The 26,324-nt window shown below is 42.3% G+C and overlaps 2 protein-coding genes across 3 annotated transcripts; one reads left to right on the top strand and one right to left on the bottom strand.

Moving 5' to 3' along the window:
• Positions 1-609: 609 nt before the first annotated feature.
• Positions 610-10,890, bottom strand: LOC146493599 (uncharacterized). The gene is made up of 3 exons (XM_085148125.1): positions 8,706-10,890; positions 6,039-6,107; positions 610-3,717 (listed from the first exon to the last, which is right to left on the bottom strand). Exons 1-3 carry the CDS (start codon positions 8,989-8,991, stop codon positions 2,249-2,251), a joined length of 1,824 nt encoding a protein of 607 aa, XP_085004251.1. The 5' UTR covers positions 8,992-10,890; the 3' UTR covers positions 610-2,248.
• Positions 10,891-11,557: 667 nt separating this feature from the next.
• Positions 11,558-24,449, top strand: LOC146493598 (dynein axonemal intermediate chain 2-like). Of its 2 annotated transcripts, none has more exons than XM_085148127.1 (12): positions 11,558-11,873; positions 13,379-13,540; positions 16,801-16,922; positions 19,374-19,516; positions 19,595-19,708; positions 19,792-19,931; positions 20,003-20,125; positions 22,899-23,122; positions 23,408-23,543; positions 23,623-23,769; positions 23,849-24,061; positions 24,149-24,449. In XM_085148127.1, the coding sequence occupies exons 1-12, from the start codon at positions 11,691-11,693 to the stop codon at positions 24,209-24,211; spliced, it is 1,770 nt and encodes a 589-aa protein (XP_085004253.1). In that variant the 5' UTR covers positions 11,558-11,690; the 3' UTR covers positions 24,212-24,449. The 2 variants fall into 2 exon arrangements, with proteins under 2 accessions (XP_085004253.1, XP_085004252.1); XM_085148126.1 differs by having other exon boundaries at positions 11,560-11,873; positions 23,849-24,070.
• Positions 24,450-26,324: the final 1,875 nt, after the last annotated feature.

Below are 26,324 nucleotides of genomic sequence, written 5' to 3'. Positions count from 1 at the left end.
GCATCTGACAAGGATGCCCCCTGGGCGCCTCCTGGGTGAGGTGTTCCAGGCATGTCCCACCGGGAGGAGGCCCCGGGGCAGACCCAGGACACGCTGGAGAGATTATATCTCTCGGCTGGCCTGGGAACGCCTTGGTGTTCCCCCGGATAAGCTGGAGGAGGTGGCTGGGGAGAGGGAGGTCTGGGCCTCTTTGCTTAGGCTGCTGCCCCCGCGACCCGGCCTCGGATAAAGCGGATGAAGATGGATGGATGGATGGATGGAAGGTAAAAACTAATAATTTAGAAAGGAAAGTGTGAATACTAAGATGGGCAGGATATGATACAGACTTTACACTAGCACATTTGGAATGTGGTGTTTAGAGAAAGGACTTGGAAGGGTATTACAGCATACTGTAAAATCTCAGCCAAAACAGATAGGGGCAGATTCTTACCACTCAGTGAAACTTACAGGTTAAATAAAACTGCTTTTTATAGACAATTGAGACACCACTTTAATAAAAATAATAATGTTGTAAGGGAGTGGGTGCCTCATTGACATATTTGTGAACACCTAGATAGGTAAAGTACATAAAAGGCTGATCTCTAAACTGTATTCATATTTACAATCATTCAGGAAGCACTACACCCAATATGTTAAGACCAAATGGGAGAAAGAAGACAAACAATAGCACGTCAAGGTCCCCTCTTTGGAGGGAATATTCCTGGAAGAATAACATTAGATTTTTCATTAACCCTAAAATTAAACCACTTCAGAATAGCAAACCTGAATCTAGTAACTGCTGGAGACAATGTGGCAACACCATGGCTGATCACTATCACATATTGTGGACCTGTCCTGCTATTAAATCTGATTGGAGAGAGAAAACTACGATTAAAAAGATAAAAGATATTTTTGAAATGGAAAACATTTACCTTTTCTCTAAGACTCTGTAAAGAAGAAATTCAAAGATATGGTCATACAAAATGATTTTCCCATCTCAATCTCTTTTCATTTAACTTTATTTCCTGGACCTTGTTTAGTGCTCAACTGGACTTTTCTCCATTTTGTGCTGAATGGGCACTTGTGTAGACACATACAACAATATGCAAAGTTTGTATGCATGTAGGTATTTGAAGGTGTGTGTATATGTATGTAGGTGTGGGTGTATGTGTACAGTATGTGTGTATATATGCACATGTATAAAGGAGCAAGATGCACTGTGTATTTCTAAAGAAAAAAAATAAAGTTTGAAAAAACAAGCAGTGGAATTGAGCAAAGGTAGAGGCAAAGATTAAATGGTGGAAGTTGTAGAAAAATAAATGTTGTACAGAGGTGAAACAAGCTTTCGGTGGCAGGTAGAGTTAACAGAGAACTGAGTAGTGAGAGGAAAGAGGACAAGGAGACTTAGTGGAAGAATGAGGAACTACAGGAGAGGTTAGCAAAGAAAAAGTGGGATGATTGAAAAAAAGTAGACAGAAGTACACAGGCTCAGTGGACAGCAATGGTAGAAAAAGCTTATTGTGACCTGTATGTGAGACTGGACACCAAGGAAGGAGACTGGCTAGACATAGAGACCAAGCTGTTTTGAGGTAATAACAAGTGAAGAGGGTGTGATGTGATGTAAGCAGTACATTGAGGACATGATGAATGAAGAAAATGAGAAAGGATGACAGTTAGTGAATGTGATGTTTGCCTTGAGAGTGTTGATGAGGAAGTTTAAAGAAGGTCAAAAGGAGCTTCACTGTGTCTTTGTGGGTCAGAGGGATCAGATGATTAGCTGTTCAGAGAGGAACTGCGATAAGTAAGGAGTGGCAGAGAAGTATATGATGGTGGTGCAGGACATGTATGAGGACAGAGACATTGGTGAATTCAGTGGTAGGAGTGACAGGGCGGTTCAAGGTGGAGGTGGGATTACATCAGGTATGCTCTGAGCCCCTCTTGTTTACTGTGGTGAAGGACCGACTGAGAAATGAGGTCTGTGGACTGCAATGTTTACAGATGACGCCGTGATCTGTAGTGAGTAGGTGGGGGAGAGCATGGAGAGGTGGAGGTATGCTCTGGAGAAAAGGGGAGCCAGTAAGAGGAAAACAGAATGCATGTGTGTGAATGAGAGGGAGACAGATGGACACGAAAGGAGTACAGTCAGTGAAAGTGGTACAACTACCATTATGAAAACATGACCAACTTTATAGAGATTCCATTTTGTCAGACACTTCCTGCCACCTGTAGTTTTCTGTGTTATTAGGAATAATGGGGAGGTGCTGTGGTACTACAACTGCGTGAATCCTGAGTAGAAGCTGTCCTCTGCTGTCCTCTGCGGCTCTGGCCTCGAGTCCTCCTGGCCAGCTAAATGCACTTTAAGGTGCCCATTAAGCGAGCGTTTGGCCTGGAAACTTTTCCCACAGACCCTACAGGTGTATGGTTTCTCCCCGGTATGGATCAGCATATGTCTCTTAAGGTCCACATCCTGCATGAAGCCCTTCCCGCATACCTGGCACAGGAAGCGGCGCTCCTTGTTGTGAAAGCGGACATGTGTGTCCAGGGTCTGTTTTTGGGTGAAGCCTTTCCCACACAGGCTGCAGGAGAACGCCCGCTCACCCGTGTGGATTTTCAGGTGTGTCTTCAGGTTGCCACTCTGGTTGAAAGCCTTCCCACAGAAGCTGCAGCTGTAGGGTTTCTCCCCAGTGTGGATCCTCAGGTGCATCTGCAGCGCTGATTGGCCCGGGAAGCACTTCCCGCAGATGCTGCAGGTGCCACCAGCCTCGCGGTGGGAGCGCAGGTGGGCAGCAAGGCTGTCAGAGGACTCATAATGGTGTCCGCAGAGTCCACAGCGGCAGTCCGTGTCTTGCAGGTGAGTTGCCACGTGTTTCACTAACAGGGTCTTCCTATCAAAGGTGTCACTGCAAACTTTGCAGCGGAAGGATGGTATTGAAGTGCGGTTCGTCTTAATTCTGAGGCCGTCGTTCTTCTGATGAGTTGCCATGTGTTGCCGCAGACTGTTCCGTTTACTGAACTCCTCACCGCAGACACTGCAGGTGTGCACTGCTGAGCTGCTGTGCTCCTCCATGTGGCGCTCCAAAGAGCTCATGTGACAGAAGGCACGGCTGCACTCTTTACATTTGAAGGCTTTCTCTTCTGCGTGGACACGCAGGTGTGACGTCAAGTTGCCCTTCTGACTGAACTTCTTGCCGCAGAAGTTGCAGCTGTACGGTTTCTCTCCTGTGTGCAACCGCACATGCATTTCCTGCGCCAGGATGGAATGGAAGGTTTTTCCGCAGAAGGAGCATGTTTTGCTTTTGTCCTGGTGCATCTGCAGGTGAGCCTTCAGGCCATCGGCAGAGTCCAGGCACTCCCCACAGTAACCACAGCGAGAGTCTGGGTTGCTGGCACAGGTGTGCAGGACGTGTTTGAGTAGGAAGCCTTTCCCTTGCAGTGCCCGGTCACACACGTGGCAGCTGAAGCTCTGAGCCAGACTCGAGCGCCTCCGGTTGCTTGTGACACTGAGCGCCGGACGGCTATGCTTCTTCCTCCTCAGAGGTCTGAGAGTCCGCCTATGTTCAATCCAGTCACTGTCCGGGTCTCCATCGCTGCTCTCAGAGAGGGGTGGGTGGTAGGATGGCGAGGGCGAAGGAGGTGATGATGGACAGGAAACGTTGCTGCCATCGTGCTCCTCTGGATCGGAGGGATCCTGGTCTGTGGGGTCGTTTGGGTCGTACAGCGTCACTGACTGCAGAGGATCTGAGGAGGAAAACAACAGTTGTCAGCATCAATCAGATCAGAACACCTGAGATGCACCTAGTGATGGCTGAGTTATTGCAGCTAAGGCTGGGCAATATGAGGAAAATCTAATATCACGTTTTTTGGGGGGGCTACATCACGATACACAATATATATCATGATATGTTAAATAACCTCCAAAAACAAATGCTATTTTCATATAGTGCCCAAAGTTGCACTGGTATACTCATTCGAATCGACAATTAATTTCTTTTTTTTTATTTTAACACAAAAAATCTGAATAAATTGAAATATTTTATTTTAACCAGTCAAAGGTTTGTCACAAGTGACTATACATTACAGTATAGGTATGTCCCAATTCATAGGCCGAATAGGACCTGGCCTTCGCGGTCTATGTGGGCCAGGTCCTTTGAAAGCCAAGTAAGCCAGAAGTGAGAGGCTGTTAAATGGGATGGTCTAGCTTTCAGATTTGCGTCACCAGGTGTCGCGGTGGAGTTTAATAAACTCAGCCGTCTGCTCCTTGTTGTCTAATATATAACATGACATTGGAGTAAATTCTCAACCATCTCACATTTCTGTTTAACCATTTCCTGTTTGACGTTTATTCAGCTGTGTGAAAACTATAACTTTAATCTCAGCTAAACCGATTTACTCAGAAACAAATAAAACACTGAAAAAAGGACCCGACCCATCCTTAAAATCTGGGGAAATGAAGGACACAGTTGTTGGCCGCATTTGGAGCAGCCTTCAAATTATGACAGCCTTCGTCGCCTGGCCGTGAGGTAATTGGCCTTCAAATGCGGCCTCTGAAGGATGCGGCCTATGAATTGGGACATACCTTATGTCTCTTTCTGTGGTCAACAATAGACTTTTAACAAGCAAAAGATCATAGAAACAAAAAAGTACATCAAGCAATAAATTAACGAGACAGTAAAACAATTGAGATGAAAAAGGTGCTCTTTTGTGCTTATAACATATAAAAACTGTAAAATAGAAAACGTGATGACCTCAAATTACAGAAATAAAAGTCTAGAGAGCGACCAAGAACCTTTATAGGTAATTGCAGCTGGTTTATTTAACATTTTCTTTAGTGTGTGGGGAGACGCTGACATGTGGAGTTTAAAACGTTCTTAATTTTGCAGTGGATGACGTTTCAGCTGGTAGAATAAATTTGTGGTACTGCTACCTTTTGCGGCAATATTTTTACGGCATGTTTTGCAAATTGCCGCATTTTATTCAGCATCGTCCTTGTGAAATCCAAATGACAGCGACTCTCATTCCCTCACTCATCTGAAACTCCCGCTGTCGCCATATTTTTTCCTATCTGTATTTTTTCCAACTGGTTTTCCAGTTAGGAGTGGGGATTAATGTTGCATTTACAGCATGTAAAAACTTACAGTGAGTTACATGCAGCCACTCTAATATTTCCATAGCAATTTATACCCGATGATTATGATTAAGTCATTTTTACCATCATACGTGGAAAAACTTGCGATACATTGAGTATATTCGATATATCACCCACCCTCATTACAGCATTGAGCATTTTGAGATATGTTTTGATCCATTTCCTCAGAGGCCGCTTTCAAAAATCAAAACATGTACTGAATGAGTGAGCTTGTTAGATGAAAGTTAGACTGACTCAATGCTCCACCCTGTGGTGGAAACCGGTATTACAGTAACTACAGTAACTCTGACCCCAATGGTTCTTTCTTCATATTCTGTTTTAGTTACATTTACAAGGTTTTCAACTCCTTTTAAAAACTGGAATTTTAATTCCTTTACTCTGATTTTATTTAGGATAGGTCCTGACATCAGCTGGATGAATGCTTTCAGATGTAATGCAGATCGAAGCACCTTTATTTCCAGGTGTTACTCAGTCCAATCCAACAGGTATGATAATGCCGAAATGCCAAGTGTTTGGTCTAGAGGGTCTTTGAATTTGAAAAAAAAAATAAACGGGATTTTCTGTGCTCTTCCCGCCCTCCTCATCTACTTGGTGCAGATCAATGCAATTTACATTAACATGTGGACCATTTTCACCCCAGAGCCCCGAGAATCACCAGCTTTGGTCTGAGCATATGCGATCCGATTCCTTTATTTGGAAAAAATGAACACAGAATCAGTCTGCGTGGTTTGTGTTAACCTGATGCAGAAGCATCTTTAATTTCTGACTTAACCTGCTAAGATTTCCGGGCTGCTTGGAGCATCAAACATACATCGTACCCGCAGAGCAGTGAACAGTTTAATGTATATTTAATGTATATTTTTAAGATTAATATTGTCATGGTGATGATTCTGAAATACTTTAATGCACATACCTGCACACTGCACAGTCACTTTAATCTCAGCTGTCCTCTGACTGGCTGTTTGCACAATGGAGGTATTTCCTGTGTGTAGAAGAACCTTAGAGTTAAACCAGAGGAGAAACAAAACACAACAACAAATACACTGGATAATAATATAACAATATGTACATGCAAATCCTAAAATCTGTCCCACCAGCAAAACAAACACATTTTAAATCCCATCTATAAGATGACTGACTCATGAGTGACCATAAAAATCCACATAGGAAAGCTTAAAATAATCTATAGAATGTTTTTCCATGAAAAGCAAAGACATGAAAACATGTTTTAACCTGATGGAGACCTCCTGTTCTTTAAGGTGGGCCCCTTTTAAAGAATTTCAAACTCCCCACGCAGCTCAAAGCTGCTCTGCTCACAACAAAGCTGTTGGACCTTTTTAAAAGTGACGCAACAGCATCGAAGCAGCATCGAAAAAAATCCAAGTATGTAAATATCGCTGAATCGTCATTGTCATGCTCACGATTTCCACATAGATTTGTGCGTGTGCACTGTTGGTAAATGAGGACCACAGCCTGTGAACACACCTCACCATGCTATCAGCTCTGTTACACAAAGCGGAAGAAGCATGAACATGCTCCAGAAACAGCGCCGTCTCTTCGGAACCAAAAAAGCATTTAAAGTGGACTGAAAAGTGGAGGGAACAGCTGATGACCCTCAAATGGAGAGTGTGTGTTACACAGGGCGGATCTAGAGAAATTTTCTTAGGGTGGCAAAGAAATCAAATGGGGTGGCAAAATCAAAGCCTTTTTTTTTTCCAAACACATATGTAGGTGGTTACATATGGTTAAAATAATTCAAATGCAGTAAGTATACACGTTTTTCATGTAAATATAGTCTATAACTTGATTATTGTCTGTAGCCCAGATAATTACACACTTTAGTTACATAAAACATGTGAGTTTTGATCTTATGTACTGTATAGCCTGTATAATAAATAAATATGTAGCCCAATAAGTATAAAATCCAGAAAGCTACACAACATGGGGCGGTTCATTTACAAACACAAGTCTAACTTAAATTTCACACTGTTTTTTGTTAGAAAACAATCACATTATTACAGCTTAAATTACACAAAATGTCAGAAATCTGCACTGTCATGAACAAAAATTTGATTTGTTGGATTAACCCAGTGAGGTCTGAAATACAACCGGCCATTTTTGACTCCTTTTGAGTTTACGTTTGTATTTCACCCTCAAACATTTTGTAAACACAAACAACTTTTACATAAACAACAAATTTATCTAAAAATGCGGCCAATACATCTGCCGTTTTTTGGGGTTTTTTTTGTACAACCATTTAAAAATATTACTAAAGCTAAAATGAGAGAACAATCAGGTGTTGCAATAAGATGCCCCACAAATGATCTGTGCCAGTAAAAAAAAAAAAAAGTTTGTCCACCAAAAGACAGAGGAGAACAGCACAGGGATAAACCTGCAGGCCTGACATCAAGAGGTGTATCATTCCGCTGGTTTTCTACTTAGTGACAGTGTTTACGTTGCAAATGTGCCTTTGTGACATTCACTAGTGCCCTCACTGACACACAAAACAAAACAACGACTACACAACAGAACAACTACACAAGACAACACAACACACTAAGTAAACACTCCACACTAAACGTCATAAATCTCCCACATCTAAAAACTCTCGCTCGCTCTCTCGCTCGCTCTGTCTCGCTGCCGTTACCGTCACTCCCAAAACTCTCAGTCAGTATTTAGAAAAAAGCATGGCTTATATATATTATCATAACTCTGGCTTTACTGGCCTGTAATTAAAATATAAAACCTTTGAAGTCCGAACTTTCAATGTGGGCTGAAATAGAGACTCAGCGTGGCTGCAGCTTGTTGCTATGTCAGCTTACATCAGTCATGTAATTTGGAGGTGCAGCGAGTCCGTGGACCACGGAGGGTTAATAACACTCACCTACCTTCCATTTCAACAGTGTAACATCCAACCACCTGTGTAAAAAGCGAAATTCCCATGGTGTTGTTCAAAATGTGCTCTGGCACAATCATAAACATCGCTTGCTACTGAAAACAAGAAAAAAGCCGGTCCTGCTATGGGCTGAACCATTTGTTAATGGTGGAGGGGGGGAACACTTTGCAATATATTCAGTTTTAGCATTTATATTTACTGTTGACTGTAACTACACTCAAACTGTTAATGCTATCTTATTTTAATAAACAACACTGTCATATGCAAAACTGGGGTGGCAAGGGATCATTTTAGGTTGGCATTTGCCACCACATGCCACCCTTCTAGATCCGCCCCTGGTGTTACACGTGCTGGAAAGCAGTGTGAGTAAAAGCATCGGCCCCAACAGACTGAAATAGTGCCAACCGCCAGTAAACCCTATGCAGAAGAAGAAGAAGAAGACTGAAATAGTATTTCTGCGGTGGCGCTTACACTGAACCTTTATGACCGATGAGACTGCAAAAGCTTATTAATTCGAAGATCAAATATTTCACATTTCTGCTGACTGGAAAAAGAGAACGATCAGCTATGTCTCCGTGGAGCCAGTAACTCATTAATCGGTGACAATAACCAGCTGGTTAGCCCATACCGAGGGTCCTGTTTGTGTTCTACTTGGGTCCTGCTTGCGTTTAGCGCGACACTGACCTGCCGCTTGCAGCCGGATTTCGGGCTTGAGCACGGCATCGAGCAGCCTCCTCTGACGGCAGATTTCCCGCTCCGAGCGCTCTACTCTGTCCTGGTACTCCGCCACGGTCTCCTCCAACAGAGCGACGATCTCCTCTGCGGCCGCCGTCAGCCGCTCGGTCAGCAGCGCTCTCATCGTCGGGAGCTCGGCTGCTTCTTCTCCCTTCTCCAGCCGCAGCAACAAGTCTTCGGCGGCGGCGCTGATCCGCTCGTGGACCGACACTCGCAGCAGCTGCACGGTGCACATTCTGCGGCTTCTCCCTGCCGGGAGCCTCCGGGACAAAGAGAGCCAGCGGGAATGTAAACACGCTGCGAGTTCCGCGTCGAGGAGCGCAGTGCGGAGAGAGCGAACAGCGCCCCTGCTGAAGCGGAGGCTTTCGGAGTCAGAGGAGAGTTCCGGAGTCTCCTTGCTACTTTCTGGTTGTGCGGGACATTTTTAGCCAGAAGTTAACGGCATGTGAGTCAGGAGCTGAAGCTGGAACAGATCAGAAAGCCCTGAGAAAAAGGTTTCACATTCAGTGATAGCAAACCATGGTTTACTCCGAATCTCAGCAAGGTCATTCTGGTGATCCACTGACAGGTGCCCCTTCACCTGTCAGTGGATCACCAGCTTGCTGACTGACAGGCAGCAGCTGCTGAGGCTGAGGAGCATCACAATGCCACACACAGACCATCAGCACCGACCTGCCCCAGGGGTGTGTTCTCTCCCTACTGCACTTCTTCCTCTACTCTGATGACTGCATCTCAGGAGAACCATCTGTGAAACTCCTGATCCAGAACAATGACAAGTACACATGCAGACAGGAGGTGATGCAGTCAGAGCCTGGAGCTGAACCCACTGAAGCCTGTGAAGATGACAGTAGACCTTTTGGAGAGAGTCTATAAACTACAAACTATTTTTAGTTTTCTTTGCTCTTTTTTTCCATTTTCTGTGTCCTCCTGCAAGTCTTTTGGCCTTTTTTCAATCAGCCATTTCCTCCTCTCGTCAGACTCCAGCTCTGTCTCTGTGGGGCTGCCTTCTTCCTACAGCCTTGTGAAGAACAGGTTCAAAGTATTTGAATTTCGGACTGATGTACTGCAGTTGAGTAGAACTACTTACTTACATTTCTCCGCTGTTACTCTCAGTAAATCCACCAGAACAATAGATTAAAATGTTCTTATACACAATAGAAAATTCAAGCAAAACATTAATGGAATAATGCAACATGATACCAGCTTTAGAGTTAAAAAAAAAACAAAAACAAAAAAAACACACACACACACACACTGGGCTGAACATAAGACCCTCCACAGAATGTCACATCACCCTCAACTCTTTGTTTCTAGTATATTTTTGTTTGTTTTTCAAAGAGAAACTTCCTTTTTAAACTTTAGCTAATTGATCATGCTTTTTAAGTTAATGAATAATAATGACTGAAGGCAGCTCAGGTCTGAAACCAGTACATCAGCTGCCCTTCTGTGGGTCCACCAGCTATAGGAGTTTGGTGCTCTGTGGATAGATACCGGTTAGGATGGAGACTCAGCGAGGCTCAGGGTGGGGCAGCTATCTGCTGCAACCAGATGGGGTGAGGGGTTGTTACTGAATGGCATGTTTATTTCTGTTGTAACTTACAATTGCTTTTCAGCAATAAAGCTATGTTGTATCCTGGAACTCTGGCAGTTTTTACCTTCAGGTTTAGATTTGGCCAGGACACACATGCAAAGTAAGATATGTGTAGCTCCTTTGGGCCTGAAGAAGAACAGCCCAACTCCACACTCAGAAAGATAAATAAAATGTCAGTATCCTCAGCATTCATTGAAATTTGTGTTATTTTCTGCTGAGCCACAAACAGTCATGTTTCTTACCATCACTGACTAGCTTTGCTCTGTCTGCCTCTACTTTACAAAGCCATCTAACCACGACTAACCCTGACTTTGGCAGAAGTCGCCTCTCTTTATGCAGCACCCCCTGGTGATGAATAAACGAAGAGGATTGGCTTTCATGTGTTACTTTTTAGGCTCAAATCCGTTTGATGCTTAGAGGCTCACAGTGACATGAATTAATAACTCCTCCGAAATGCATTAGACCAGGGGTGTGCAACTCGGATGATCTGATATCGTCACAACAATGTGGTTGATCCTGGAACAACAGGATCAACCACATTGTTGTGACGTTATTCTTTGGCGCGCCAAGCCATTGGTGCATTTATGAAATTCCAATGTTGCAAGGACAATATCAATTCTGCTTAGTGTTTATTAAAGTTTATTAAAGGGTTAGGGTTTTACGGCGGTTTTTCCCGAAGTCGCAAAAGTATGACGTCACAACATTCTGATTGGTCACTTGCAATGTTGATCCTGGAACAACATTTACTATGTTGATCTGGGAACAACACCAACACGACGATATCAAATCGTGCGTCCAACTCCAGGCCTCAAGGGCCGGTTTCGTGCAGGTTTTAGACGTGTCCTGGATCCAACACAGCTGAATTACTGGCTAAATTGCCTCCTCAACATGTCTCGAAGTTCTCCAGAGGCCTGTAATGAACTAATCCTTTGATTCAGGTGTGTTGACCTGCAGGACACTGGCCCTTGAAGCCTGGAGTTGGACACCCTGCGTTAGACCAAAAGAGGCTTTATTGAAAATTTAAGGAGCAGAAAGTACAGATATTTGCTTAAAATATATATGGAGTAAAAGTAAAAAGTATTCAGAAAAAACCCTCAATACTCAATTAAATTACAGATATTTTTAAAATTCTACTTAAGTACAGAAACGAAATATTTGCACTTCTGTATACTGTATATTTCCCACCCCTGTCCTTGTTGCTAGGATGCTGTCTTTTTCACAGCGTTGCTAGGAAACAACAAACTGAACCGAGTTTGTTTCCGGTTTACAGAGCGAAATTGAGATTACTGTAACGGACGATTGGAGCTGGCTCTTCGGTGAGTTCTCGGTGTTTTAGCGGCAGTATGGAGATCGTTCATGTTTACTCGAAGCTCCGCAGCGAGTTCGGCCGTCAGTGTCTTTTTTCGGATCGGCCTGCTGAGCTGCTGCTGGATCTCCCCCCGGACCCGAGCCTGACCCTCAGCTTCATCCAGAAGAGCCCCCGGGACCAGGCGGTGCAGGCATGTTGGGAGACGTCAGAGCACCAGGTGAGCCTCATCCCAGGGACACATGACCTGCAGCCACACGCGTGGAAACCAGCTTTAGCTCATTTTTACCTACTGTCTCAAGTGTGCGTTTGATTTCCAAGTGAAGCCGTAACACTTAAAGTTTAATAAATATAGTTTAATAATAAAAAAGTTGATTTCTGAGGGAGCTGTGCTTTTGACTATTGGTGCTGCACAGCAGGTCAGAGCTTTGAACTCCTCTAGTACTTTATTATCCATGTTAAGTGGACTGGCATTCCTTCTACTCAGTTTGAACATTCAGAGCGCTTCCTGCTACAAGTGTCTGCCTCGTAGTCACGCATTCATGCAGCATGTTCATCTAAACCTAAGCACTACTTTATAGCTATTCATGCACATTAAATAAAGAGCATGATCAATTCACTTACACACTCACTCTCCAGCGATGCATCGACTCAGGGTTCAGAATCTTGCCCAAGGGTACTTTGACAGGAGTAGGACTGGAGGAGTGACATAGAAAAATCACTATAATATTAGTGAAGATATGTTTTTCTTCACTTTCATCAAGTGCATTTGAGGGGGGGTTGGAGCTATTTGTTAAAATGTTGCTTAATTTTTTGTTTTGTTCTTGTTGTTTGTCTTTGCAAGACAGCCAGGACGAACTGTAGGGTTGTTTTCTATAAGCAACAAGCATGCACTGAGGTGGGCCTTTGGATTGTTGTTTTTTTTTTTTTTTACCAGTGCACGAGCAGCAGCAGGAAACAAAACTTTAAAAAAGTCACTTATTACTTCATTCCAAAAAGTTTGAATAGAGGTACAAGACCACAATATGTTACCGTGATCTGCCAGAACTTCCCAGTCCCAGTTTGTTATGTGGCCCCTTGGGAGAATTAATTTCCTGCCCCATCACAGACTGTGAGCACGATGCTGATGGTTTCCTCTCATTTTCTACTGCAGTGTTTCTTTGTAGGTTGTAAAAATGGAGATGTTCTATTTTTCTGAAAACATCTCAGGCTATTGATGAGTTTTAGAAATTATTTATTAATTGTGGACACTGTCAGATTATCCTTCTTTACACAGAGAAATGTGAATAGTCTAGAGTTATCTTGTTAGTATTGGGCTATTATGGAACAGTTAGAGTGCTCCAACCACTCTTGAGAATAACTAAAATGAGTGTTACGAGTGCGAGTCTGCAGTAATTGATCACCTACACACATCTTGAACTGGATTGCCAGATGGGTTGAAATTATATACACAGTAAATGGACTGGTTCTTATATACACAATATGTCTCATTCATCGATTCATAAAAGCACCTTTTTTTCATCTAACATCTAAAGATGTTCACATGCAATGAATATATCAGAAAGCAATTCAGGGTTAAGTATCTTGCCCAAGAGATGCAGCCTGGAGTAGCCTGGGATTGAACAACCAATCTTCTGATTAGTGACCTGCTTTACCTACTGGGCAACAGTACACCATGTGAATTGCCTGTTTGTGTGAAGCTCAGGTGTTACTTGTTGTTTTCAGGTGAACACAGAGCGCTTTGAGACCGGAAGCTGTGGAATAAACCACATGGAGGGGGGATGGCCCAAAGACATCAATCCTGCTGAGATGGAACAAACGATCCGTGTAAGAAAGAAGGTGGAAAAGGACGAGAGCTACATCAACAGTGTTCTGCAGCTGGGCAGGGTAAGTTTCAAATGAATCACAGCAGTCTACCGCAGTCTTACTATTATGCACGTTGGTTGGATGGATGTTTAGGTTAATGCATGTTGGTTGGCTGGATCGATATTGAATGGATGCATGTTGTTTATGGATGTTGTGTAGCCCACAGTAACAAACAGATAAAAGTAGAAACCTTTTGTTGGAATTATTACTCAAGTGGTAAATGCATTTAGATGGAAAAACCTTTAAACTCTAAAGCAAAACTCAAATTAAATAATTGTATAAAATTAAGTTATTGTTGTGTTTAAAACACTTTATTGTTTGTTGTTTATTCATTTTTGTTTAACAATTTTTATATTCTAATAATGTAATAATGCCTAATAATGTAATTTAATTTTTAATCAGTGAGACTTGTTGTCCTGCCTTTAACTTTTTCCTGTTCAGTTATACAGGTTGGGCGATATGTAAAAATTTTCCAACTATCATCAGTCTAGTAACTGATGATAGGCGATATATTCGCATGGGCACAGACTTTTTGTTAGGCAGAGCAAAGAAATCATGCACCGACTGATCTGCGCTTACCAACAAACTCCTCAACATACACTCAAATCAGTTGTCGGTTGAAAAACTTTTCCCACCGGATTGTTCAAATTATCTTCTCCTTCTAAACATTGCTGGAAATTCCTATTTGGCTTATGAGCGCCACTGGTGTTTGGACTTGGATTTATATCCACCTGTAATGTGATTGTTGTTTTTGTCAAAAGGACAGATTAGTGACAGGAAAGGGGCACTTCAGGGGGCCAATCAAATTTCAGCTTGGTCCAGTGCCTCTGTGGCCCTACCCCTAGAACCATCCCTGGGTCTAGAACATATTGAATTAAATTTTTTCCTGGGCATGGACCTTCTTCCCAGTTTTCCTTAATTACGTCCAACACTTCCTGGGACTTCCTGCCAAACAGCAACTCAAAGGGAGAAAATCCTGTGGAGCCCTGGGGCAGTCTGTACAATCTGAACAACAGATGGTCTAACCTGGGATCCCAATTGCTTTCATCCTTGTGATTAAACTTTCAAATAAGTCTTTTTCGTATACTAATTCATACAGGGTTTTTTTTATTGTGCAAGACATGGACATAGTGCCCTTGTATGTCTTTCGGGATGCTGTCTCAGGAGATGAGAGTCTGAAACAGCGCTTGCGCCACACTCTTGCAGAAATGGTCAGTGCTTTGGGATATTGCATTGCATAATCCACCAGAACTAATACAAAGCAATACCCACATGAACTCTACTGAAATGGTTTGACAGGGTCCATCCCAATGTGCTCAAATGAAACCTTCATTAATAGTAAGGTGCAAAGATGCTCTCAGAATGGCTGGCTGGTTTACCAGCAGATATTCCGGGCAGGAAGTTTTTTTTTCATATCCCATGTAACCAGTCATTGGTTTGTAATGAGTAGAGTTGGATGTCTAGAGACCACTTTTACGTGGTCTTGGTCTTGTCTTGGTCTCGATGGACTTCAGTCTTGGTCTTGTCTTGGTCTCGGATCCCTCGGTCTTGTCTTGGTCTTGCTGTCTCGGTCTTGCTGTCTCAGATCGACATAGTGGTCGGGAAATTTGGAGTCAACAGTATCCATGACACAACGTAACGTTCGATAATGTGTCATGTGCAAAAGCATCAGCTCTAAGAGCTGTGCTTAGAGAGTGCTTTGCAGAGAGGGTGAGAGACGCGACAGTCAAGTGGAGCGTGCGTCTGTCCTCTCAGTAAGTGAGTGAGACAGTAGACAGTGGTGAGGAGGGCTGTGCGAGTGCATCGCAAAAACACATAAATATGCCTGACACCCGTAAACGAAGCAGCATCTGGCTGCAGTTTAAAGACTTTTTTTGTCTCGGTCTCGTCTCGACTTTGTCTTGGTCTTGACTTGGTCTGTCTTGGTCTTGGTCTTGTCTTGGTCTCGATACCCTGTGGTCTTGATATTGTCTTGGTTTAGGCGGTCTTGACTACAAGTCTAGTAATGAGCCACCTGGAAAATAGAATAGAATAGAATTCAACTTTATTGTCATTGCACATGTCACAGGTACAGGGCAACGAAATGCAGTTTGCATCCATCCAGAAGTGCTTTAGCCATGATATAGATATATTTCAATATATATTAGCAATAATATAGATATGTAAGTATATTACAGAAATGGGTCTATTATGATATGTTATAATGTACACGGTATGAAGTATGTTATGAATATTCTATAACTATAAGTATGTACAGGCTGTAGTGAGTACAAGCTATGTACAGGCTATGAACAGGATATAAATATGAAAAAAAAACTATACAGAAATCTGAGATATACAGTTATACAGAAATGTGAACTATGCAGGTTATAAACAGTTGTAGGATTAAAAATTATCGTATGTACAGAATGATTAAATGCCAGCCCACTGGCCATCACAATTATTTACACAGAACTATACAGTAGTGGGAAAATAATTTCCCACCAGTTTTTTGGCACCATCAACTGGGAGTGTGCTTGCTCTGTGCAAGCCTTACAATTCAGTTGGTATAATCTATCCCTGATAATCACAAAATAAAATGTTAGTGCTTTGTCAGGACGCACCATTAATTTTTATCACTTGGTCAAAATCTGAGCGAAGAGTATCGTCATGGGACTTCTCTGGTGAAAATTCTTCTATGGAGCAAATTACAGGAACCGGCAAAATCAGTAAAGGCCCAGTTGTGTCCTCCTTCCAATGGTCAGCGTTGGATGACCTCATGTCACCACTGAGCGCAGCACAGACATCATGCACCAATCTGTTCCCAAAATCAAGGTGTGGCTTACGCAGAAGCCATTTGCAGCCTTTAGTGTATATATTTTGCCCCTTTGTTTAATTTCCACTGGTCTTTGGCCAGTGTTATAGAAAGTTTGAGGCCCACGCATCGATATCAGTGGACCCACTCCGCTGTTCCTGCCGGGAGCCCCTTCACAAATTGTTGCAGTACAAGGAGGTTTGCAGCTGTCGTCTCCTGGTCCCAGCTTGCTACTGAAGTAGGTGGGGCATGATTAGAAAATGACTGCCAGCCATGCTGGCCAGTCTTCCCCAGAACCGTCCCCTGAACCCACAGCCTCACCCCTGGATTTTGCCTTGCACAGCAGAAGAGTACATAACAGACTGTGACATTTGGGATTTGATTAGCTGAATGTCTGTGTATGATGATAGCGACAAACCAATAAACCGATCAGTGAGTGTTTCTGGCTCATTCTATGATCTCATTCTAATGGTATCATGTTGTCCAGGTCATGGAGCACTGCATCAGACAGAACAATTCTGTGGACATCTATCGGGAGTGTTTCGAGGATGAGGAGGTGGTGGAGGAAATTCAGGAGCCACCATCAGCCAAGACCGTTAATATCTTCAGGTATGGCTGACACAAGGGTTACATTTTCACTCTAGTGACTGATTCCAATAAGAGAAGTAATAAAAATTAATGACAGTCATATTTTTTAATGAAAATCATAAAATTATAATAATTCATAATTGTGTGTGTGTGTGTGTTAAACCATAATAGAAAGGTGATGGGGGTGGCCTGGAGGCTGCATTCCCTACTATTTTTTTTTTATTCTTAAAACTCTGTAATGTTAAAACTGTGTATATACTATATATTCTGTGTATTTATTATCTCATTCTTATTTCCTGTTTATCCCCTGTCCTTATTTTCAACGTCATGCTGCTCTGTTGCATGTAAATTGCCCCTTGGGGATAAATAAAGTCTCACTGATTCTGATTTATTTGTTTGTTTAATTCAAAAAAGGAAAATCATAATCAAAGTCATTGGTAAAGGGTTGGGCCACCTCTATTTTAAATGGCTTTATTGGTGGAGCAGGGAAGAGCCCCAGCTTGGGGTTGGCACCGTGAGTCAGAGAGAATTTAATCTTTGCTCACACTGGCTGATGTGTGAAGACACACCTGACTCTCTTGGGGGGTCCTTGATCCGATACAATCACCTCGTGTTGTGGTGGAGCGTGTGTAAGTCTGACTTTGATTCCAATTTTCCAAACACAAATAAATCAATGCTTTCAGCGGAGCATGCAGCCTCCAGCTCCCCCCTTCCTCAGAGCTCTCTATTGTTCCAAAAATGCCCTTTTTATTGTGATAGAACACACACACACACACTGTTGTCATTTTTGTTTAAAATGACAACAGCCCACCAATATGAAATATTATTCCGGAACTTTAATTTCTATCTCAAACATCCTATTCATCAGCCTTTTCCATCGCCATATTTTCATGATCAAATTTTTGGGCATATCATAATTGATTATTCCTGAGTGATCAGATGTCATAATTTTATGATTTTCATAAAAATTATGACTGTCATTAACTTTGCTATTTCTCTTATGTCCTCAGTTATAAATCACTGGGTTGACATAAGGTACATAATATCCCTCCTGATGTGCCATCTTGCAGTGTCCGGTGGGGAAGTAGCTGAAAACTAAATGAATCTTAACTAAAAAAGAAAAAAGACAAAACCTAGAAGATAATTGCTAAACAAATGTCAAAAGTGTTAAATGAAAGCAAATACACTCCTCTCCACAGAGCATGAGTAAATCATCAAAACGTATACAGCCACCACACTGCAAAGGGACGCTAACACTGGAGCTTTCGTGAACACAAAGTTTCATTTCATCTATATGCTGATGATTGCCAGCTTTATTTTTCTTTCAGTCAGTTTGATAGCTCCCCAATTAGACTCCTGCTTGATTGCCTTACTGATGTTAAGTCATGGATGGCTCAAAACCTTTTAAATTTTAATGAACGTAAAATGGAAGCAATTCTGTTTGGCCCGAATCGTTCCTCTGATATCCCTGATGTTGACCTTGCTGCTCTGACCCCTCACCTGAAAAGCTCGATTACCAATCTTGGGTTAAAAATCGACTCTTCACTTACCTTTGATGGTCACGTGAATGGGGTGGTGAAATCGTCATTCTATCAACTCAGGCGTCTGTCGAAGGTTAAACCTTTTCTTTCAAGGCGTGACTTGGAGACTGTTGTCCATGCTTTTATAACCTCACGCTTGGATTATTGCAACTCCCTTTTAATAGGGGTTGGACTGGGCACTCTAACACGCCTGCAACTAGTACAGAATGCTGCGGCACGGTTTTTATCTGGTAAAAGGAAATTTGAGCACATTACTCCGGTCCTGGCCTCCCTGCACAGGCTTCCAATTGAATTTAGGATTCATTTTAAAGTTCTTTTATTGGTTTTTAAATTTAGACTTTAAATGGTCTGGCACCTGCATATTTGTCTGATTTGCTGAAGCCCTATGTCCCCACTCGTTCGCTCCGGTCAGCTGAGCAGCTGTTGCTCTCAGTCCCCAAATCACGGCTGACACTAAGAGGAGACCGAGCGTTCTCTATGGTGGCTGCTAAGCTTTGGAATAATCTTCCTCTACACATTAGGCAATCGACATCAGTGCTGGTTTTTAAATCCAGATTGAAAACACATTTTTATTCACTGGCTTTTGACTCAGTGGTTGACTGACTTGTATTTACTTATATTTTATTGTTTTCGCTATGTTTATTATTTTATCGTATTTATTATTCTTATGGTATCTATTATGTTTCTATTGTTCAGCCTTGTGTGTTTTTAAAGTGCTATATAAATAAACGATGATGATGATGATGATGAGCTCTGCTGTCCCAGCCTAAATGCAGAGGACAAACAGCTGCACACAAAGGCAGGAGAGAGATCAAAAACATGCACTGGGTCAAAATCACAGCATGTCGTGCTAGGCCTATAACCCACACACATCTGATCCTTGGTCAATCAGCAATCTGGTTGGTAATTGTTGTACTTTCTGTGTCCTCAGAGATCCTAATGAGATCAAACGTACTGTCACCAGCCTGTCCTGGCAACCTGATGGGGGCAGGAAGCTGGCGGTCGCCTACTCATGCCTTGAGTTCCAGAAATCATCCAAAGACATAAGCCTAGACTCCTACATCTGGGACATTGGTGGGTCAGGGAGGCCACAAATTGACTTAACACCACATTAGGATCAATATGTTCACTGCACAATGTTTTCTGTTTCAGAAAACCCGAACAGGCCGGAGATGATGCTGAAGCCAGCGTCTCCACTTGTCTGTCTGGACTACAACCCCAAAGACTCCCACACTCTGGTGGGGGGAAGCTATAACGGACAGATTGGTGGGTTCAGGTCTACACATAGTCAGAGAGGTGAGCTTCTCTCTGTCACCAGGTTTATTTACCTACACGTGTGTTTTGTTTAGCGTTCTGGGATACCCGGAAAGGGAATCAGCCAGTGGAGTTTTCTTCTTTGGAGCACAGCCACAGAGACCCAGTGTACAAGGTCATATGGCTGCAGTCCAAGACTGGAACTGATGCCTTCTCTGCCTCCACCGATGGACAGGTAGACTGATAGATGGTTTGGCAAACCCTTTGAAACCCTTTAAAATAACCCTTTATCTGTCTGTCTGTCAGGTTTTGTGGTGGGATGTCCGCAAGCTAGCTGAGCCCACAGAGTGTCTAGTCCTGGACCCAAGCCGGGAGGGGAACCTGGACCAAGCTTTAGGGGCTATATCTCTGGAGTTTGAGCCCACCATGGTGAGAGCTGTTTCCGTTTTAAGTATTTAACAGTTCTCTACTAATGTGGCTTCAACTTCATCATTCTTACTGAATGCGTTTGGTTCTGTTTGGTAAGCTCCAACAGTGGACTTGTGGGTATCCCCACTGCTGCCTGCTGCCTTTCACACTGGATATCTTCGTTCTGGTAGTTCGGTTTCAGTGATGGCGCTATGTGTAGGGTGATCCTAGATACATCCAGTCCGGATCACTCCACTTCCTGCACCATGATAACATTTAAAATGATGTGAGGAATCCTATTATCATTTAAACAAAGAGGAAGATCTGTTCGCTGATTATAGAAAATGTTCTGATACATAGATAGTTGCATCCATTCAGGGTTGGACAGTGGGATGTGTTCACTCTGTGGATAGTTACTGATTCAAAGTTGAACTTCGAAGCAGACTAAAGTCGTGAGTAAAAACAGCTGAAGCCATAATGGCTGTACAGCAGACAGTTTATAGCAGTGAGGTGGATCAAGTTTACCTGAGCACTCACTCCTTTTGTATAGTCAGTTTCACTTTCTTATTCTGGACAAAATCCAAGAGTACAGAAGAACAGGCAGTAGAAACAGCTTGGGTTCAGCAGCATCACTCTGTAGAACAAACCACAGCTTTGATATCCTACATGATGCTGTGTGGAGCTTCAGTGTGGTGTGTTATGTTCATCTGCTGTCTGTGTTTGTTTGGAAACTATGCATGTGAGGATTGGTACCTAATCTACTACATTTCATTTCATTTATTTATTTATTTCACACTTGGTACAACAATTCAAACAAACCAACCACACTTTCTATCAAAAAGCACTACAACCATGTGTGAAAAGGAGCAGGAAGAAGAAAATATACTTATTAAACTCTGCCCCCTATCTACAATCCAATTTATATTACAAGTGGGCACCAAAAATCAGGGAACAAACTAACATTAACATTTATCTCCGGTCCTAACCCAAACCAAACAACATATTTACAATCAGAATATACCACTCCACATAGTAACAAAGAGAAAAATACAATTAAAATAAATAAAACAAAAAATTATAATGGATCCTTTTTCAATGAACTCCAATTTCATTCACATTCTTCATATTGAGTTAGCGTTTTAAGCATGTAACACTACAGACCAAATCTACAGGTCTGCAGTAGATGGGTTTCTTTCAGGATTTTCTTTGTTCAGTCATGAACTGCCAATATAGATAAACTTGCAATTCAGTTTCAATTATATAGAGCCAAATCACAACAACTGTTGCCTTACGGCACTTTCCTTGAAGATTGTGGGCCAACATGGTTTAATTTTTCTTCAACTCAGACTCCGAGATATTCCAAATCATTCCTTTTAATTGCTCAGTTAAGAAATCTTTAGTAGAATCTGCTACTGTAGGAAAATGTTTTGTAGCACTGTGCTGTCATACTTTTATTAGCTCAGTTCAATTCAGCTTTATTTCTATGGAGCTAATTAACAACATTTGATTTTAATCAACCTGCTGTATAGTGTTGGATACATTATGGCACAGAGACACTCCAGGAAATCCACGTGGCATTTCTGCTGCAGGAAACATGGTGGTGGAAGTATAACTCCCAATACTAAAACCTCTTTAAATAATTACTTTGAGAAAGTAGATGATAAGCTCCTGAAAGAGGAACTGTGATGGACAGCTCAGCGTCAGATAGGCTGGTTTGAACATGTGCAGAGGAGGGAGAGTAAAAAATCTGGACAAAGGATGAAGAAGATGGAGCTGCCAGGCAGGAGGAAAATAGAAAGACCTCAGAGGAGGTTCATGGATGTAGTGATTGAGAACATGCACAGGGTTGGTGTGACAGACAAGGATGCTGGGATAGGAGGAGATGGAGGCAGGTGACCTGTCGTGGAGACCCCTAAAGGGTGCAGCTGGAAGAAGAGTAGTAGGCAAACGTTTCAGAATTTTTAAAACCATATTCGCCTGGTGACTTCAAACATGCAGGTTTTATGTCTGTCACGGATTCAAATATTGGGGATGGATACACGAGGAAAAACCAAAATAACAACACTGGTCCGGCCGGGTTGAGTCAAACGATGATTTAATGAATACACGTGTGGGAGATGGACACCATACAGCAGACAGCATCAGATCTCAAAATGGTGGAGCCTTGATCAAACTCTTATAGCCTCTAGTGGCCCCCACCTAATCATAAAAGCCTAAACATTCACATTCTTTCTCTCACACAGCGCCTAAGCTACGACCTTGGCTCCCTGTTTATCTGCTCCTGCTGAGATGGGGCAGTATGCTCTGTTCGCTTCTAATCAGACAAATAAGGCGATGACTTTCTGCGAACAGTATTTCTTCTAACTCAGAAGTATAATGCATCATAAAACAATATCATTCATTCACAATAAATCAGCAGTCTAATGTAATGCAAATCAGTTTAACAAATGTAATAGTTATCACCTTCTTCTAATTCAGGAGAATAATGCAAACTAAAACTACATAATAATTCACAATCTTTAATTAGGGGTCTAACATGGCATAAAATAATATTAGAATCCAACATGTCCTGGTGACCATTTAAATAAAAGTTAATTTCAATAATGCCCAAATAGTTGCCCAGAGCAATAAAGAGTTGTCTGTGAAGTTGCGAGAGCTGCTTCTTTAAGACTGTGTATAGCATGTCCTAGAGGCTCATTGTTGTCTCACAATGTTTTGTCCTAAAGTGAGCCTCCCAGGATCATGGCTTCACCAGTTTTAGGTGTTTCAGTCTCTGTCATTGATGTCTCTGCAGCCAACTAAGTTCATGGTGGGGACGGAGCAGGGCCTGGTCATCTCCTGTAACAGGAAGGCGAAGACCCCAGCTGAGAAGATTGTCTGTACATACGACAGCCACCACGGACCCGTCTACGCCCTGCAGAGAAACCCTTTCTTCCCCAAAAACTTCCTCACTGTCGGGGACTGGACTGCTCGCATTTGGTCTGAGGACATCAAAGAGTCATCCATCATGTGGACCAAGTAGGAATCAGTGATTGCAAACCTCTGATAATAATTCAAAACAAACTTCCCCAAAAGTTGATTCTGTTCATCTGGACGTAGAGTTTTCAGTGGGAGAAATGTTTCGTCACTTGGATGTCACAATGATGCCATAAAGTTTCACAAAATAATATGCAACAAAGCATTAATGCAACACTGATGCATTGTTGCTCTTTGATCTTTTCTTATGACCTCCAGGTCTTCCTTCCAGATGGTCATCCTGCTCAGACTCAGCTATATCTTTCTCTATGTCTCTTTGATACACAGGTATCAGATGTCGTACCTGACAGATGGCTGCTGGAGTCCAGTCAGACCTTCTGTCTTCTTCACAGTGAAGATGGATGGCGTGCTGGATGTGTGGGACATCCTGTTCAAACAGAGCGACCCCACACTGAGTCTGAAGGTGCTCCGACGTGTCCTACAGCTGGCTGATGTTGCCGTTTCTTGCTGTTTCTGATGTTAGTGTGTGTTTTGGGCTCCAGGTGTGTGACAAATCTCTGTACAGCCTCAGTGTTCAGGACAACGGGCGCTTGGTGGCCTGTGGCTCTCAGCTGGGTGAGGCCACGCTGCTGGAGATCTGCTCTGGGCTGTCGAACCTGCAGAAGAATGAAAAGAGTCTGCTGGCTGCTGTAAGGAGACACAATGACAAACTGACCTGAGGTCTTCTGACTGCATGACGAGCAGCTGTGTTTCTCAACACTTCTACAGATGTTTGAGCGGGAGTCTAAGCGCGAGAAGATCCTGGAGGCACGGCAGAGGGAGGTCCGTCTAAAGGAGAGGAGTCGCTCGGAGCAGAGCAGAGAAGAGGAGGCGGGCCGTGAGGAGGGAGAGGAGGACCCCAAGCAACTGATTGCCAGAGCTGAAAGTGATTTCTACAGCCTGGTAGAGGCAGAGGTGAAGAGGAGGGAGAAGAAGGACGAGGTGATGAAGGTTAGAAGGAAGAAGAAGAGTTTTTCATTTGGTTCCTTTAACTCTGTTCTGACTGCTTTTTGGTCATTTGTTTTCCAGGAAAAAGATATCTGTGAAGAGAAAGATGTGAAAGATGAAGAACAAAGAGGAACATCAGAATGAAGGAAAACACATTTCTTTTTTAAAGTTAGCAACTGTTTTCAAGCAGATTCTGTCACCGTTTTACATTTAGTTCAATAAATGGTGATGTGTTTAATGAGCACTTTGTAAGTAAGTAAAGTTTATTTATTAAGCGCTTTTCATAGACAGGTAGTCACAAAGTGCTGCACACAAAGATTAAAATAAACAGTAAGATAAATAGCAAAATGCACAATATACACAATATAGAGTTTAAATGTAAATTAAAAATATAAAAATTTAAAAAGCATTGGGTGTGTTGGACTGTTTTATACCAGTATTGATAATATTTTGCCTGTCTTCTGTGTTCATGGGGTGTCTAAATTTCCATGAAATGAAGTCTCAGATTTTAAATAATTAACTTAGTGGTGCTGTTGAAGCTTATCAGAGTGAGAACAGTCCACATGTAGTCATGAAAACCATCTCATACCCAGTGCTGTGGACACCCTGAGACTTGGATATGTCTCAGCTTTGGCAGGTGGAGAATCATCTTGTTATGTTTACAAGTTCTGATCCTATACGCAACTTCTTGCAGATCATTATCACATTCAGTCTTTTTATATCTGACTGCACTTCGTTTCTTATTCCAGAATTTACTTTGGGTTCCTATATAAACCAGCTGCTGGATGGGCAGTTTCTTTGTAAAAGCCACATTAATTAAAACACAAGCTGCAGTTTCATAAAGGATCTTAGCTGCTGAGAACACTAAAGGGTTATCAACAATGAATGAATATCAAGGATCAGATTAAGCTGAATACTTTAACCAGATCAAATCTTCACAAGAATTTCTGTAACCTGTAAATGAGAGTTTAAAAGCTGCAGAACTTGTTGAATGATGTTTATGATATTTTGACGTCCACTTTTTGTTACCCCTGGGCTGTAAACGGTTGATGGGGTATTTTCATCATCCTGCAGGGCAGCCGGCTGGCCGGCAATGTCACCATGTTTGAGACTGAAGTGGTTTCCATCCCTCCACCCATCCATCCATCAGTTCTCTTCTGCTTTTCCTGGACCAGCAATCACAGGGCAAGGCAGGGTTAACCCTGGGTAGATCGCCAATCTGACACAGAACCAAGTGGTGTAGGAGCTTCAAATTGATACCGTAGGTGTCAATTTGAAGTTTTCTGACAGTCAAGGTCAAGTTTTCTGACAGTCTTGTGACTGTGATAACTTGGGAACGAGGTGACATGTGCCCTGATAAATAATAGGGCAGTAAGCCAGAAATGGATTTATAGATAAAGTGATACCAATGAACCATCATGCGTAAGGCCAGTGAGGACCAGCCAGAGAATATAAAGTACAGTGGTGATTAGAGCCAGTTATAAATCTTAATGCCCCTTGATAGACAGATTCCAACAGATGAAGAGAGTGAGCAGAGGCATTAATTTAATTATGTCACCGTAATCCAGGAGAGGCAAAAAAAAAAAAAAGCGGCAGCAACGGTAAAAGAGAAACATGATCTGTTTCTGAAAAAGAGCACGAACTTCGGCCTCGGTTTCTTTAATATATGGTCAATGTGTGACTTAAAGAAAAGATTGGAATCAAAAGTCAAAAGCTTTTTATAGATCAATAAAAACAGGTGGCTTCATAGACGTCATTCAAAAGTTTTAAGGAAGCAGTTACAGTACTGTGCAGTTTCCCAAAATCAGATTGGAAAGGAGATAAAATACTATTTTCATACAGATAGCTTTTAAGTTAATTATTTACCAGCCTGTCAAGAACCTTAGTTAAGATAGGGAGTTTGAAATTTTACCTGTAATTATTAACTATTGAAGAATTACCACCTTTCAGTAGGGTAAGTTTGGTAAGATCGAACAGTGGACTTGTGGGTATCCCCACTGCTGCCTGCTGCCTTTCACACTGCATATCTTCATTCTGTAGTTTGGTTTCAGTGATGGAGCTATATGTAGGGTGATCCTAGATACATCCAATCCGGATCACTCCACTTCCTGCACCATGATAACATTTAAAATGTGAGGAATCCTATTATCATTTAAACAAAGAGGAAGATCTGTTCGCTGATTATAGAAAATGTTCTGAAACAAAACAGCTGAAGCCAGAATGGCTGTACAGCAGACAGTTTACAGCAGTGAGGTGG

The sequence above is a fragment of the Neolamprologus multifasciatus genome, chromosome 22 (assembly GCF_963576455.1).
Source record: "Neolamprologus multifasciatus chromosome 22, fNeoMul1.2, whole genome shotgun sequence".
NCBI classification, from domain to species: domain Eukaryota; kingdom Metazoa; phylum Chordata; class Actinopteri; order Cichliformes; family Cichlidae; genus Neolamprologus; species Neolamprologus multifasciatus.
Note: the sequence above shows the minus strand (reverse complement) of the source record. Positions and strands in the feature narration are given on the sequence as shown.